Here is a 17,590-nt window from a genome sequence, read left to right as displayed (position 1 = left end):
TCTGCTTAGATTAATGTTATCTGTATGCTTTTCCTTTCTCCTTTGACTTGGTACAGGCTTCTTGCAGGCAGGGACTATCATTTCTTTGTCTCCCAGGGAAGGTGGAAAGGACATGAACTTTGAAGTCACATAGAACAAGGTTCAAATCTCATCTCCGACATTTACCTACTGAGTGAACTTGGGCAAGTTTCTTAACCTTCCTGAATCTGAGTTTTTCATCGTGAAGAGGATAATAACATCTACCCCATAGGTGACTTGTGTAAAATGCCTAGCAGAGGTTGTAAACTAGAGGCCTAGAGGGCAGATGTACATTTCACTTGGCTCTGTAAATTTTTAAAAATCAGATTTCATTTCTGATCTGTTAAAATCAGTAGGTTTCACATGAAAATCCAAGTTTCTGGCTTTACAATGGGGAAATTTGGCCATACTGGGTCCCATTCTTAGATGGTAAAGTTGGTCAGGGTGGAGTAGCACATGGCTCTCTAGATAGGGGTGTTACTTCCACTTAGCCACAGTCCTACCCCTCCCTATTTCCTTATGCTTGACCCACCTCATTGACACTTCCTGATTGGCCCTTTAGACCCCTGCACTTGGAATCCTGGTCCAGCACAGAAAAGAATCTAAATGTCGGTTTACTCCTTTTTGACCTCATGTATTTGCTGGTTGATTGGTTTCACTTCCTACTGCTTTCAGAATAATAATAATAAAAAAAGACCACTTCTTAGAGGTATAGATTTATATTGTGAACATTGTGTAAGTTTTCTATTCCTAGCAATTGACCAACTTTGAAATTTAATGAACGGGTATAACTGAAAGGAAATGTAGAAATAAGCACTGCTTACCATGTGAGATATTGCTAAAGAAGCCTGCTGCCATGTGTCAATTACCGTCTTCTCATCGGCCTCAAAGTTTAACTCTACATTTTCCAGCGAGTAATCGATCTTGCCCTTCAGTATGGCTTTCGTTTTTGGTCTGGATGCAGCTGAATCCGGAGAAACAGATCTTCGAGGAACTAGGGGAATTCTTGGGGAAACAAACAAAAAAGAAACATTGAGATTTTATTTCACAGAATTCTATTTTTGTGACCATGTTACTTTGTGAATGTTGTTGTCTTGTTTTAATCTCAATTTTCAAAGTTTTCTTGAAAGAATTCTTTAAATGGAGAAAAGACTATGAAAAGCTATAATCAGATTTTTATGGTCTAGGAAGTCTTAATAACAAGAGGAAACTAGAAATAAGCAATACTAACACATACTTTTTTAGGTTTAATTCTCAGTAATTATGAGGAGGGAGAGTAAACAATGACAATTATAAAGAAACGCAATTTTGAAACGTATCCAGGGCATAAACTTCCAACAAGGAATAAATGAGGCATGAAAAGCAAACCAAACAGAAGTGGGCATCGCTTCTTTAAGATGACTAGTGCTTGGCTTCCTAAAGTGGGCAGTTAAAAAGCAGGATATGACAGATGTGAGTTCTGCAAGGGGGTGTCCCATGGAGGCAATGAGAGTGCCACCCTCTCCACCCTTGAATATGGGAGATGAAGGCTGGCTCTATGTTCTGTAAAGTGCTGTGGGAACACCAGTAAGCTTTCTCTTCCCTTGCTCTCCACCATATTGCTGCCTCTATGTAGAGATTTTAGAGCTGCTGTTTGGGTGAGGAATGGGCAGAGAGGGGTTCCGAGGATGCCTTGGCTGAAATTGGAAAAGGAATAAGCATTTGGTTTGGCAAACTTAAGTTGCTGGGAAACAGAGCGGTGATGCAGAAAGCTGATTGTGGACTCCAGCAAACAGTCGGCATGGCCTGGTTTAGAAGCATCAGAGGAGGTTTTTTGAACTTGGCTCTTTGATTCTTTTAGTGCTTGGAATTCTGACACTGCACCATGCCTATCAAGGCAATGTGTTGAGGCTCTACAACTCAGGATACGCCTACCCACAGGACAGTTTACATTTTAATAATCAGTTGATGCTCAGTCTTGGTCACTGAGACACATGAGACTCACGTGTCTACTATGTTAAGGTAAAGACTGTGTGATCATCTCTAGATGTTTAATGCAGGACAACATGCATTTCCCAACATCTTGCTTTAGGTGGTAGATCATTTAGAAAAGGAATTTGGGTTTAGAATTCATTTACTGGGGAAAGTTCTAGGCTAGCTAGCTCTCCAGCTCTCAGTAGATGCAAACAGGGGCATGTCACGACTTTCTGAGACTTCACTCCTTCCGGAATAATACAAATATGATAATAATATTACTATTATTGTTATAAAATATTGGTTATAACCATTATTATTATTATTATAATTAAGATGTTGGAGGGATAAAATAGACAAGCTATGGGAAAATGCTTAACAATGTGCTTGTTCCCTTATACACACTAAAGAGATTGGTTGGTTGGTTGATGCATGGATTGGCTGAGTTTCAGGAGATACTCCTAGCATGATTTGAGGTTGAGATTGGTGCAGAGTTGTTTTGCAGAAAATAAGAACTGGCTGTTCTTTTGCCTGTTTCATTCTACTAACCAACATTAATAGCTTCCTCATTACACCTGGCTTGCTATTTTGTGCTAAGAACAGATTGCACTGCTACTGCGGACAGGGAAACTTGGCCTCTTCTGATGACTCTGATGGTTCATATCACTTTGGGAACTTTTTATTGTTTTTAATGTCAAAGTTCTCTTTCAGCAGCTTGCTGAGTTCAACATTGTTCTTGTACTTGGGTCAAGAAGAGGTTATAGACTTTCCTCCTTGCTTTTCTTGCTTATATGTGGTCCTGATGGGGACATGACGGAAGACCATCATGGACCAGATGGAAGAGGCCCAGAGAGAAATGGGCCTCAGATCACTGTGTAATCCTGTGGTGCTCAGGCCATTTCAAGTCCTTCTTGGAATGAGAGAGGGTAAAACAAATGAGGCAAGAACACGTGATATTCACAATTAAAACAGTGCACTAAGTAAGACTAGGGTGTTACCATATTACACGATAAGGTAATGTAATCACCACTTACTGAGCGTTACTGGGACTAGGTCTCAAGTCTTCCGACTCTCAGACATGGTACTACATGTTTTGAGGATTTCACTTTCTGTAATCTTCACAACAGCTCTTCTTTACAGATAAGGAAACCAAGGCTTAAGAGAGTTGGGGTGACTCCCAACCAGATAAATTGCTTTAATTTACTTAACTGGTAATATAACTGGTAAATAACAGCCTGAGGGTTGAAATTGGATCTATCTGACTCCAAAACCTGTTCACTACCCTATATTAGTTTGTGCAACTCCAGCTATCTGTATTGACTGAGCAAGCCAGTAAAATAAAGTACACACACTACTTTCAATCTATAATATGTAATTCATCTCCTTGGAGATTTAAATTTAACTCTCAGTGTCTATATATTAATTGTTTTTAATCTAACTTCTTTCTTTTTCTCCTTTCCACAATCACAGCATCTTATTTTCTTGTGATCTGCTTACTGGTCATCACGAGAAAATATTACTTTAATTCTTAAGTCTATTTTATTCACTTATTTTTAATTAATTCATTTAATTTTTAAGGATTTTGAGGGTTTTTTCATTACTTTAATTTATTTTAATTCTTACTATTTGCCCTCTTTAAATGTTTTATAGCTGGGAAAGACATCACAGGAATTATCATCACTCCCACCCCTCATTTCTTAAAGACTTTTTTTTACTGAAGTATAGTCGGTTTACAACGTTGTGTTAATTTTTGGTGTTCAGCATAGTGGTTCAGTTATATATATATATACACATATATATATTCAGTTATATATATATATATATATATATATATATATATATATTCCTTAAAAATATGGAACGATTCACGAATTTGCATGTCATCCTTGTGCAGAGGCCATGCTAATCTCTGTATGGTTTCAATTTTAGTATATTTGCTGCCAAAGTGAGCACTAGAGACATTTTTCTATCTGTCCATTGCTTCTCAGGGTTTAGGAACTTGCCCCTCCCCTGCCCCTACCTATTGGGTCTAAAAAAAAATATTTACAAATTTTTGTATTCCACCAGAGTCTTTGGCTGAAAATATAATTTTTCTTCCACACTTACCACCAAGTTTATTTTCTTGCTGGGGGGAATCTGAGGTTAGACTGTTAATAAGTTTCAGTCTTATGAAGTCATAATCACATATGACTGAGTCTTTACTGTTTCTAAATTCCCTAACCTGTAAAAGGAGACTCATAATGCCTTCCATGTTCATTTATATAATGTCAGTGCACCCGTGCGCACCCACACCCACACACACACATACACACACAGAACAGCTTGGGACCTTTCATGAAAGTGGTAGAGAGTCCTGATCCCTTACCAGAAAACTTTGTAATCAAAAGTCTTTCAGAATACTAAGTATTCCCTAATATCCCCAGAAGTCTGTTGGAAGCACTCTATAACAAAACACACTATATCTCTGCAATGAAAATGAGTAAATATTCATTACTGTTGGGATAAATAATATCCCATATTCATATCAATAGTCTTAAATCAAATTTAGAAAAAAGATTCAGGTTTCAGAGGTTTCTTGGTTTTTTTTGTTTTTTGTTTTTTTTTTTGATTTGGGGTTTGCAGACATAGGAGTGCGGTTTATATTAGTGGAATTCAATTTAAAATTACAAAGCTGTATGTTCAGACTAATTACAGTGCAAAATGATAGCCCCGCCTTACCTAAGCTGGAATTCCAAAATATCTTTACTATCCAGTTGGACCAATGGGATGCGAATAAATCTCTTAGTGTCGTCTGTTGGGATTTTACATTCCATTCCCCTGTAATAATCTTGAAGAAGTATCTTTGTATCTTGGAAACGGTTCAGTTCTGCCTTTAATAGCAAATGAGAATGTTAATACCCAAGAAAGAACAAGCTGATATGTGCATGTTTTCCATATAAGCTCTGTAAGCACTATTCTAAAACATTTAGGTTAGAATCAGCTTTCTGGAAATAAAGGAAGAGAATTGGCTTCAAATGTATATCTAAAATTCCCTAAAAATTAAAGAAAATTGATGAGTTTGCATTCTCTGTACTTATTGAGTATAATTCCACTTAACATGAAATTCTCATGCTCTTAATATGGTGACAAAGGATTGTATGATGGCTGAAGTAGCGTATATCATTCATTATTTTGACATTAGGAGTTCTTCCTGTGTGCTGTATTCAATCAATCAATACATTCACCAACATGTGAGTGTCTTCTGTCACAGGGAACATATTCATTGATTTAGGAGATAACAAAAATATTATACATACAAATACATAATACAGATACAGATATAAAACACTGAAATACAAAATAAGACTAGGCTTTGGTCCTATAAGACTATGTAATGTAGTTGTGGAGAAATAACAACTGGTGACGTAAATTGATAATGAATAGTTCTCTTTCACAGTTTCTGTTCTTGCTCAGTGTGAAGGGAGGGGACACCACTCCTCCACACTCACAGGGAAACCCCTCTGCTGGCTTTGCCAGGAAGCGTCTTGAGGGAAACGGAGAAGAACAGAGGAGCATCTGTTTTTCACAAGTGACTTCCTGCCAGCCAGGTCATTTCCCTCTGCAGTAATGATGAAGTGTTTGCGTGGTGAGATACTCTGCAGTGCTGATTACACAAACGTAGACCACGAGTGTTCCAACCTGCTCTCCCATCAGGTGTTAGACCAGTTGACATATCTGTGCTGCTTTCTGGTGGTATAATCATGACCTCCATTCTGCTTTAGTTGGTCGGGCTACTTAAACCAGTACCTGAGGGTTCAAAGATTGAAGCTCTTTCGCAGATGTATTCTGTGACAGCTAGTTAATTACAGAAAGCCTCATTTCTAAAAAAAACAAAACTGACCCAATGTTCAAAGCCCTTTAGCTGAATCTAACCCAGAATATTTATGAAGGGATCCCTGTATTCATCAAGCAATTAATATTGCCATTTATTTCATAAAACATCAAGAAATTGTCTTGTCCTGCCATATTCATGGTTTTGAACAAATAAATGTCTGCTTTGCATTGTAGTCTGCAACAAAAGATAAGCATGGCTTCAATAGGTTTGTTTTTGATACAGAAAAGGGGAAGCCAAACTGTTCCTGAAAAGCTGTTCTCTGCATTGTTAAACTTTTCTAGCTTAATGACTGAAACAGGAAGAAATTCATCTGGTTAATTTAAGTCTATGTTTTAAATAAAATTACCATCCATATATTGTCTTAAATTATAGAACATGTTTTAAATACTCAGATTTTAAATGTAGATATATGTCTAAATAACTTCAAACTAGCATTTTGGAATATTAGGAAAATGAAACATTTTTCTCTTTCCCTGCAGAGAAACCAAATGGAGTTTCTAAATATTCACATATGAACTAATCTCATAGTTTGACAATAGATGTCTTATACAAATAGTCTTATAAACTAAGCTCATGAGAATCTGCACAATACCACATTTACAATGAGTAGCATGCAAATGTAAACTCAATTGGTACAAACTGGATATTGACAAATAACTTTGGGTAGTAGAGGAGAAGTGCTGTGAAGCTACCAGAAATTATTATTCATCAAACCATAGCCCTACATTATTTAGTAAATATATTTAGAAATCAGAAAATTATTTCCTCCTTAACTTAGAGAACTAAACTCTTTAATTATGATTCAGTTTAGTACCTCCTATTTTATACAACTGATATTTGAGACAGTGGTGGTATGTATGCCTTAGGCTAACCTTGTCTATATTTTATATAGAATATTAATTTATTTTGGGGGACATAATTTGATTTGTTATATAGGTAACTATGAACAAGATGCCATTATATATCCAGAATTCTCATATAAGCAGAATTGATCAGGGGTCCTCTCACCTTTACGACAACTAGTAAATAATGCTTTATTGTTTCTCTTATTGCAGAATCTTAGTTTTGAAAGAAATCTTAGAAATCATCCAGAAGAGCATTTTCTAAAATGTATTTTGCAGAAAACTTGTCCAATAGGCTGTTAATGAACACCACATTGGGGATAAAACAAACGAAAACTGCAAAGTCAAATAGTTTCTGAAATACTGGGTTAACGTACCAGAAGAGTTTCCTTATTGCAGGGCATCTTAATGTCTTGATATGTCGACATGCTTGTCAGTCTCCCAGGGAGAGGGAAGGAAGGGTAGAGTACTCAGCACTTCCCAACATCTTTTGATCATTGAGTCCTTGTTTTATGAAACATCGTGTAGGACTAGTGTTCTATGGAACCCACTTTGGGAAACAGTTATTTAGCCACAGGCCCTTGAAAATTTCCATGGAAGATTCCTTCCCCTCCACAAAAATGTGCAAGCGTCTGCTTATGAGCTCTTGGACGAGCAGCTCAAGTGCCTGAAAAGTCTGTTATTTGGTAGTCAATGCTGATCATTAGGCTCTTTCTTCATTTATTGAACTGAAATCGACTACCTTCCTACAGGTTACAGCTTTAGTTTTTATAGGATCCTGTCTATCAGTGCAGGACAAGGATTTTTCCGTTCTACGTGGCTAACCTTTAACTATGTGAACAGCGATAAGAAAGCAGTGGTTAGGGCTACTGGCCCAGGAGTAGACGTCCTTAGTCCAAATCCCAGCTCTCCCACTTGCTGGTGTGTGGCACTTCATCTATGTTTGCCTCTGTTTCCCCATCTGAGAACTGAGGATTATGGGAGAATTTACAGCATAGGGTTGTTGTGAAGGTTTAATGTCTCGTACATGAAAAATTCTCAGAACAGTGCCTGGCACGTACAGAGTAAGAATTTAATACATATCGGCCTTTACTTGCTGCCCTTTCCTTTACCCTCTTTTTCCCCATTGGTTTTAGATGTGGATCCTGTTTCTCGGGGTGAGGGCCTTAAATATTGGTATTGCGGGGCAAAAGTTATACCATTTCCAAAAGAGGCACATAGACAAATGAGAATGACTCACAATAATTCTCTAACGCCTTTGCCTTCACTTTTGGATTTCAGTTATTTCTACCATAAGTTTCTAACACATCTGTTCCAACATTCGGTCTCTGCTTGCCCAAACTGGGGTCCCCAGGATGTTCCCCAGGCTGATTTAGGCTGCTGGGTGTCCCACCTTAATCTTCTGCACACTCCATGACTTATAGGCTCCCACCTGGCCCCCAGAGCTAGAAACCTCTCAGATTTCTGCTTCTTGTGGTCCAAGCTGCCCCTGACCCAGGAGGTTGTCCCTTGGAGTCTTAGAAATACTTGCATTCATGGTCATTTGTTGAACAAAGATCTATTGAACACCTATTATTCACTAGCCCTGGTGACTGTCAGCTAAGCCTTCTCATTTCCTGCCGTAACTCCTTCTTTCCTACTCTCCATCCTTACAGCTATTTTCTTAGGAAAAAATACTCATGTAGATAGCCTTCATGTTCCCTTCAGCAGGACTAAACCATAGACAGGATTCTTCCTAACTCCAGGCTTCTGTTCTCCCTTTTCTTAAAGTATTTACTTTAGGAAACTTGTCTTTGTAAGTCCATTCTCTGTCCCTTTGAGATGTCTTCTTTTTTCCAAGATCTTCCTGCTGTCTTTAGAAACTAGAACCATCTCTTAAAGGACCTGGGAACCATCTCTTTGAAATGTAAGCATATGAAATAAAAACAGCACCCATATGTGCCAGTCCTCTGGGAGGAGAGGAGCCCAACTTAGGAAGGTGCCTTGCTCTGAGCCGTAACACTCCTTGTATCATGAAGAGGAGAGGAAGTTTATTTTCCTTTAGGCGACGTCAATCAAGAAACACAGTTTGCCTATAACACCCCACCCTACCGCAGCTCTTAAAAACTCTTCAGCCTTTACTCTTGGCAGAGCTGGGTTTCCAGACTTGGTCTGTGCTCTCTCTCCTATTGTAGACAGTATCTTGGGATAAAATCAATGTTGGTCTCTTTAACTTGTCCAGTGCAATTCATTATTTAATGAGCAACAACAATTCAGTCAATTAGGTTGTTCTGATGAATGGTCTGTTTTTCCAATCTGGACACAAATGTTTTTCAGGAATCTGTGCTTTATGGCCACTTGGGGTGTCCACTGTGAGAGGCTGGGGAGGTAGCGATTCAAGACAGACACCATCTCTGTTGTCCCTTCCACAGCTCTGGGCCACCCAGAAACAGCCGGTGAGTTGTTGTTGGGGATTCTCCCAGTACTGGTGCTTATTTGGCCAGGGCCAAAATGGTTTATTTCAGCTAACTTCCTTAGTAAGTTGTTGCTCAGGCTGGGCAGAGTGCTGTGAGTAAAATGAGCCCTGAATCCATCCAGAGGGGTGGTTGTACGAGGGAAGTAGCTGTGGAGGGAAGAGACTGTATCATCAGGACCGGCCCCTCTTACCTGCATCAGCGAGAAGAAATGGTTCATTGTTATTCCGATCGAGTCCTGTAACCAGCTCTTGTTAATGATGTCCAGACGCTCCTGCTCCGCCTCTTCCTTCCTGGCATCGCAGATGTCCCACAGGCGGTCCCGTAAATCCTGACCAGAAAGCAACACCGCTGTGATGTTGATTTGGAATCACAGCTCAGAATATACCAGCGTAATAAAACTAAAATCCTTTGCCTGTCTTAAAAATGTTCCCGAAGAAAGCTTAGACCTAAAGCACTCATGTATTTTATTTTTCACTTTGCTCAACAAGTGTTTATTTTTCTTCTGCTCTATGTCAGGCTCTCACTTCCTAAGACCAGCTCACTACCCTGTCGCCCACGTCCACCACAAACCCCCAGCAGCTCTTTGCTCACAGGTGGCTGTTTTCTGTATTCCGATCCTTCCTCACAAGATTCGCTTAGTCGAAAAAGACCTTTCAGGGAATTTTTGAGAAACCGGTGTATTGTTGGTAGAAGAAATACGCAGCCCTATTTAATCCAAGGGCATCGGCTTGTTAACGAATCACACAAGTTCACCAAGAAATGGTGTCTGAGCTCAATTACTGTCTGAAAATAAACTTTGTCCTATAGAGTCGGCAGCAAGAAAACGTCTTAAAGAGCCTAGCTCTGCCACTTACCAGATCCTGAGCAATAATGATGATAATACCTTTCTACGTGCATCGGTGTGTCAGAATCTGAGTCACTGTACTTATGCCAATTCATTTAATGCCTCAACAGCCTTAGGTACTATTATCATCTTCCTTTTGCAGATGAGGAGACTATGTCACAGAGAGGTTATTTTCCTAAAGTTACACAATAAGTGAGCGGTGGATCCAGGATATGAGCTTGTGGTCTAGAGTATTATGCACCACTGTATTAGGGCTCAATGACTTTATCTGTAAAATGGGGTTATTACTTAACTTTTGGATATGCTATATAGAATAAGTTAGCTTGAGCATATAAAGCACTGAACACGGTATTTAGCACACAATAATTCCTCGATTAGTGAAATCTACTATCACCTTATTCATAGCAATATCTTTTTAAATAAAATATCCCATCAATAAAATATATACAGTCTAATAAAATCTGAGAGTTTTCACAATTGTAATAATTTATTGAACATTTACTATGTGTTAAGTGCCTTATATTAATTACCTCACTAATCCCCACAAAAAGAATAGAGTAATTGTTTCCATCAGAATTAACTGTGACCCTGTAAAAAATGAATGGGATATAAGGGCCCATTATTAACCTAATGAGTTTGGATGTAGGGCCTGAAGCAAAGGCAGGTTTATTTTTTTAAACTTCAAAGTTTCTCTACTACCTACTTCTACTGCGAATCCACTGCTAAAAGCATTATAATATCATGAACGAGGTTGATCTGACCTTCCAAATTTAGACTATCTGCTATTTTCTAGTATCCATGGAATATATACAATCATTTTTCACATTTTAGGCAACTGAAAAATTAAAATAAAGGTAAAATATTACTAAAATGAATTAATTAAAATAAATTACAATGAAACTTTAAATACTTAATTATCTGATAACAATATAACAGAATTAGAAGCAAAGGCCAAAGGTTAAAGCACTAACAACAAAAATGATCACTTGGAAATGGAACAAAACATTCTTTTGAATAATTACGTGGTCAGTGAGGATATCAATACTGCAATTACACAATACTTGGTAAGTAATCATATATAAAATATTATAATCAAAAGCTATGGGATATATTAAAATCTCTATTTAAAGGAAAGTCTTTTCCCTTGACTATTCTTGGGTTGATAGTTTACGTTTAATGTTTATAACTTTCTAAGCTGTCAATTTCTGCTTTTATCCCCAATAATCCCTTTTTCCTTTTCTCAGGCTTATGTTCTAGCTTCTTTTTGAAATTATATTTATTTCAATTCTATAATGTCTAATAATAGGTCAAGAAAAAAGACAAAGGGGACTGCATCTATCATATATAACTAAATAATAGATTAGATAGATATCTACATATATATAAATCCATATATATTATGTATAATATATATCATATGCAACTTTATGTGATACATTTGAGAATCTACTCATACAATTGATTAACTTTTTGGAAAAAATAAAATGAGATCCTTAACAAAATAGCAAACAATTTAAATATTCAAAAGTAAAATATAAAACTAAAAATGTGAAAGTATTAAAAATTGTGGCATATTTGTATATAGTCTTGGAGAAATATCTTTTAAACTGACCACAAAAACAAACTATAAAGAAAAAGTTTCTATATTTATCTACATAAACATTAAAAGCTTTCTTCATATTAAAACTCACCTTAAATAAAGCAAACATCAAATGAGGAACATATTTGTAACATGTGACCAACAGATGGTTTATGCCCTTAATATATAAAGAGATCCTAGAAAATATCCATATCTTTGCCCATTAAATTGGAGAAAATTAACAAAATGATAAAATCCAATACTTGATGCATTCTGGTAATCTCTTACTTGAAATGATATTTGAAAGTTTTATTGTGTAAATTTTTTTAATTTGCAAATTAAAAAAAAATTACAATCTTTAGTGTGTTTTAAAAGTAAGCATAACTTTAAATTCAGCAATTTCCACTATCTAAAAACTTTTCCCAAGTCAATAATTAAGGATGTGACAAATATTTAGCTAGATGAAATTTTACTATATCTCTTTATAATAACTTGGAGCTCAACAAATATTTGTTAATAAAATGGTGGCTAGTAATAGAAGTTTATTAAATTGTGATATAATTTATTATTGAAATATCTTTTAGACATAAGGATGATGAAGTAGATGAATCTTATTGAGAAAGAAAATGTGTTCTATTGTTGAATAAGAATGTTACAAAACAATAGGTACATTGCAGTCACATTTTTTTACAAAAATAATTGTACCAGGGTAGTAAAAATGGTGAACTATTGGCAATGGGATTATGGATTTGTCATTTTAAATTTTGCTTTTTAAAATATCTAATTTATCTACAATAAATACAAAACAGAAATAGACTCACAGACATAGAATATAAACTTGTGGTTGCCAAGGGGGCAGGGGGTGAGAAGAGATAGACTGGGATTTCAAAATTGTAGAATAGATAAACAAGATTATACTGTATAGCACAGGGAAATATATACAAGATCTTATGGTAGCTCACAGAGAAAAAATGTGACAATGAATATATACATGTTCATGTATAACTGAAAAATTGTGCTCTACACTGGAATTTGACACAACATTGTAAAATGATTATAAATCAATAAAAAATGTTAAAAAAATAAAAAATAAATCAAAACCTTCTCATTTTACTAGCAATTGCCTGATTGATATGAGGAAAGAGTTTACAGGAAGGCTGGTAGGAAAGAGAAAAGGCAGATATGTTTCAGGATTTGCATAGCTATTAATTACTGTTTGAGGAATGTCTAAAAACAGATAAAATACTTCAGGTTACTAGGATATTTGTTAATTCAATACCTCTTGGGTTAAACCCTTCAGCACCATGCTCATGCAAGTCACCATAATGACTTCACTTCTCAGCTGGTTTCCCAACTGCTCTTTCTGCTGTGTTTACTGATAGACTCTTAAAACTAGTAGCCAAGGCTTCAACTCTCATTCAGATTAATACCAAAATCCTAACAATGACCTCCAAGGCATTAGATAATCTGGTCCCCTAAGATCTTTCTGACTTCATCACCAACATCTCTGGCCCATACTTACTCCACTCCAGTCACACTGGCCTCTTTGCTGTTCTTCACACACACCAAGCATCCTCACCTGTCAGTGCCTTTCCTTTTCCTTATGCCTGGTTCACTCTTCCCCCCAAAATCTATGTGGCTCATTTAATCACTTCCGTCCTGAGTTTGCTCAAATATCACCTTCTCAGTGGGCCTTTCCATGACCACTGTATACAAAATGGTACATAGATGTTCTTTTCTTCCTTGCTGTGCCTTCATTCTTCACCTGCTTATGGCTTATTCTTTGTCTTCTGGTCACCAGAACATAAATATCATGAGGTCATAGACTTTTTGTCCCCTGCTGGGTTCCCTGACCCTTGCGCAGTGCCAGGACCATGATAGGTGCTCAGTAAATATTCATAGAGCAGATGAATGGGCCGGGGGTAGAGTTTGGCAGGTTTTTGTTGTACAAATAAATACTGAGATTATAATCAGATTTGACTACCAGTAGCCTATACTTAAGGCAGTGGCAAAGGAAAGAATTCCTATGACAGGATAAGGGGCTCTGTAAATCTACAGAAGAAAGACAAAATGTCAGAGATTGAAATCAGGCTTCTTATACATCAGAGGAACTCTTCTAAAGCATCAGGGTAATATATATTCCATTTGTGGATTTATGGAAATCCACCTGTCTAACAAGTGCCAGGCGCTGTACTTGCTGGAGATACAAAGATATGTAAGATGTAATACGTCCCCTCCAGGGATCCACTCAACAGAGACAACGTTTTTAACATTTTAGGTTTTCCTTTAAGTTCCCTCATTCCCCTTTTCCCTGACATCAACCAACCATATAACTGCATCCAAGAGAGGCATGCTCTTAATACCAGGCTTGGACACACTTACATGATCCAACAAAGCGGTTAGAAGTCTACAACACTGATGCCCAGCATGCTCCAGTGCTGCTGGCCTTGACCCCTCCTTCCACAAGCATTGGCCACCGTATTCTCATTCTGAATTCAAAGTGCAGAAGAGCCACTGCTCTTGAAAGTTGGCAGATAAATGTCCAAACCATCTACCTCCTTATCCTCACATCTCATTAGAGTAAAAAGGGAATGGATTCAGGTTTTGCAGTACAAGCTTTGAGAGCATGGAGACCCTTATGTGTGACAGATTCCCTTACATTCACTCTTTGGTGTAGTTCAGCCTTCATTTCCTCATCATCCCACAGGTCATCAGGAAGAGAGTTGAAGTCAGCTTGCCACTGAGATACAAAATCTTGCTTGTGGTCTGGACGCCTTAGAAACTCCTGGAAACTTGTTCTGTAAGGCATGAGGAGAACGAGATAGCACTTAGATGGCACACCTGTAAACGATAAAATTATAACTTTGGAAACTTTACTTACCTGATATCATATAAGTAAGCAAACACCATATGCTGGTCTTCTCTCAGGTGCCTGAGTGCTGTTTTGATGGAATTTATATAGGAATTTTCTATCAGGTTCCAGTAAGGTACTAAAAATGAAGGTATTTCCTGTCAAATGGTAAAGCATAAAAAATCATAAATTCAAAGTGAAAATTCTTCTGAATAACTGAGTCAAAAGGGCACCACTAAGCAAGAAGATCAAGATGCAAGTGCAGCTACTTAGAGCATCTCAGTGAAACTTCTTGCTCCTCCTTCCTTCCCTGCCCCCAGCTAATTCCCATTCCAAGTCATTCTTCCTGTCTCAGCCCAGACATCATTTCTCAAGAAATCCATCCTTGATCTAACAGGTCTATAAGGTCATCCTCTGAAGTTCTGAAATTCTACCATATCGCCCTGAATTTCCCCATTATAGTATTGATGGCATTCATTGTTACTGCTTACTTATGAGTCTCTACTCACCTCTAAAATAGCAGTCTCATAAAACCAGGAAGAATGCTTCTCTTATTCACACTACACAGTCTTCCCCATAATTACCACAGTATCTGGGACAGAGTAGGTACTCAAGAAATATTTTTTGAAGGAATGAATTGAATGGTCATGGATGTTACATTTTGCCTAAGTTGGAGAACACCTAGGATTTATGTTGGGGTTAGGATGAGTTATTTCTCTGAATTCCCCCTTGAGGTTTTACCTTGTAAAGTGGACCATGAAAATCAGAAAGTTTCTTTTATGTTATCTTTAGTGATGCAAACCAACAATCAAAAATAATAACCAAATTGAAAGAAAACTGAAAATATATATTGTGTTTAATATAAACTTGCTGTATGAATCATTCCCTGATTGGTTGTGCATTTACTTACTCAGGGAATCACACATGGGGACCTTAGAGGTCATCTGGACTAATTTCCTCTACAACTGAGAAATGCCAAGAGATCCAGAGACAGATTACCCAGTCTCTCTGCAGACTTCACTGATGCAGAGAGCACAGTGTTTTGAAGCAACTCCCTGCAGTGTCACACAACTTGTGTTAGTGGAGAATTCTTCTTATATTGAGCAGAAATCTGCTTTCTTGTGGTTTCTACTTATAAGCCCTAAGCTGTACCCTTTGGAGAAGGACAGGCTACATTCATACAGTATCCTTATGACAGCCTGTTAAATATTTGAAAACATTATGAGGAGAAGTAAGCTGGGATTCTGGATGAAACTTGCTTGCTATTGGATTCCCAGCATCTGGTACAGCATTTGCAAATAACAGGGACTCAACCAATGTTCATAGAGATGTATGTAGACTCACTTGAACTCAACTTTATCATCAGTTACATTTTCAGGAGACTGTATGGCCCATCTAGCTCTAAAGGACTACAATTCTATGTTCAGCCACACTTCAGGTATTCATTTATCTAAATTAAACATTTACAGTTCCTTTAATGCTTCTCTGGCATTATTTTAACACCTTTTTCTTACCTACTTCCCCACTCTGGTTTCTAGTTTTTCATGATCTCTCTTAAAATATGTGGCAGTCAGAGTGGCGCAGAAGACCATTTAAAATAATCATTAATCCCACTGCGAATCCTCCCTCCTGGTTGACTTCAAGTCATGAATACACTCAATGTATGAAGAATTACAACCTAAGAATGGACCTAATTGAATTAACGTCCTGCTCACAGCTCTCATTTCTCTACGAGAACATCATAAGAAATTGTGAAATACTATTTTGAATTCAAGATATACTATGTTCATGGTACTTTCCTGACCCACCTACCCAACCTTGCTATCAAGGAACAGACACAGGCCAATTCAGGAGGATTTATCGTTAGTGAACCTGTGTGAGCATTGGGTGATCATTTTGTATTTTATAAATGCTCAGAAGACATGTGTTTAGTACTTTTCTTCCAGATTTTGTCAGGGATCAATGTCTAGATCATTGGTCTTGTATGCTCCTAAATCCTCTCCACCTTCTACGAAATATTTAGGCATTTGCCTGCACTTGGTCTTCCAGATCCTTCTGTATCCTCTGTGATTCCTATGAGTTATTGTTAATATGTAGGTTCTTTCAGTCTCTGGGATATACCTTTTCTGAATCTGGGGACTTGAATTTATTTGATGTGACTAGATGTTCAAACCTATCCTTTTCAATTAGTCCCCCTTCATTGGAGAAGACTGAGCACAATAGGAGATCAGCAGCCAAAGCAAGTATCCTCCAAACTTCAGAAGCTGGAAAGCAAAGACCTTTCACTCCTACTGCCTCCTTGGTTTTCTCTGCACCTTTCCTTGTGACTGGTAAAGGGAGAAGGACCTAGGCTCTCATTGAACTTGGCTGCTGCCTCCACCTGAGAGAGCCAGACATGAGAGGGTTACATCTGGAGTCCTTGGAAAGCCTAGGACTAGGATTACCAGATGAAGTATAGGATGCCTAGTTAAATTCATTGATTTTCTGAAATTCAAATTTACTGGGCATCTGTCTTCTCTCCCTTGTCAGGTAAGCACTGCAGCTCGTGTGTGAAAAGCTTAGAGTGGAGAGGGAGGAGATCATGGGACCTGCTCTGTCTCCGGGTTCTAGGCTACCTCTGCTTATAGCAAAAGGTGTTCTCCACACGGTTTCACTTAGGTAACTAGAGGTGCGTGCTGTATATCTTCCCTTCATCCCTCCACACCAGTTTCCCATCCTTCATTCTCTAACATGCTCAGTGCCCTGAGAGGCTACCTGACATGAACTCCTGTGCCCACCACCTCCCGGGCAAAAGACGCCAGAGCAGGAAGTACATGAAATCCGGTTATGTGTTTTCCTGCTCCGGGTCACTGTAAGTGGCTGACTCTCTGGGAAGACCCCAGCCCTGGCAGATGGTCCTCTCCATGCACAGGTGTTCTTGAGGTCCTGGCATCCGCTCCCTGTCTTCACCTCCTCAGGCCGAGGGGCCATAATAGCTCCTGGCTACCCCTTGTTTGGCAGGAGGGATAATCTAATCCTTGTAAGTTTCCTTATTTATATTTCCATATATATGTATCTATATTCATATGTATATCATACTTTATTCAACGCTCCTTAAATTATCACTTGTCTTCTGCCAGGATCCTGACTGCTAGAAGACCTATGATGGAAGCTGGTGCCCTATCTCAGTGTCA

The 17,590-nt window shown here is 38.0% G+C and overlaps 1 protein-coding gene and 1 non-coding gene across 6 annotated transcripts in view; both read right to left on the bottom strand.

The window, feature by feature from the left end:
* Positions 1-17,590, bottom strand: part of SPEF2 (sperm flagellar 2) — a 157,000-nt gene that overhangs the window by 47,352 nt on the left and 92,058 nt on the right. For all 5 annotated transcript variants that reach the window (XM_074357016.1, XM_074357011.1, XM_074356987.1 and 2 more), the window contains 5 exons: positions 14,448-14,575; positions 14,226-14,364; positions 9,334-9,471; positions 4,690-4,841; positions 843-1,023 (listed from right to left, as the gene is read on the bottom strand). In XM_074357016.1, the coding sequence (XP_074213117.1) occupies positions 843-1,023; positions 4,690-4,841; positions 9,334-9,471; positions 14,226-14,364; positions 14,448-14,575 (738 nt within the window). The remainder of the gene's footprint in view (positions 1-842; positions 1,024-4,689; positions 4,842-9,333; positions 9,472-14,225; positions 14,365-14,447; positions 14,576-17,590) is intronic.
* LOC123617021 (U6 spliceosomal RNA) lies at positions 3,821-3,924 on the bottom strand. The gene has a single exon (XR_006725113.1). It is a non-coding gene; the product is annotated as a U6 spliceosomal RNA (small nuclear RNA).

This window comes from Camelus bactrianus, chromosome 3 (assembly GCF_048773025.1).
Source record: "Camelus bactrianus isolate YW-2024 breed Bactrian camel chromosome 3, ASM4877302v1, whole genome shotgun sequence".
NCBI classification, from domain to species: domain Eukaryota; kingdom Metazoa; phylum Chordata; class Mammalia; order Artiodactyla; family Camelidae; genus Camelus; species Camelus bactrianus.
Note: the sequence above shows the minus strand (reverse complement) of the source record. Positions and strands in the feature narration are given on the sequence as shown.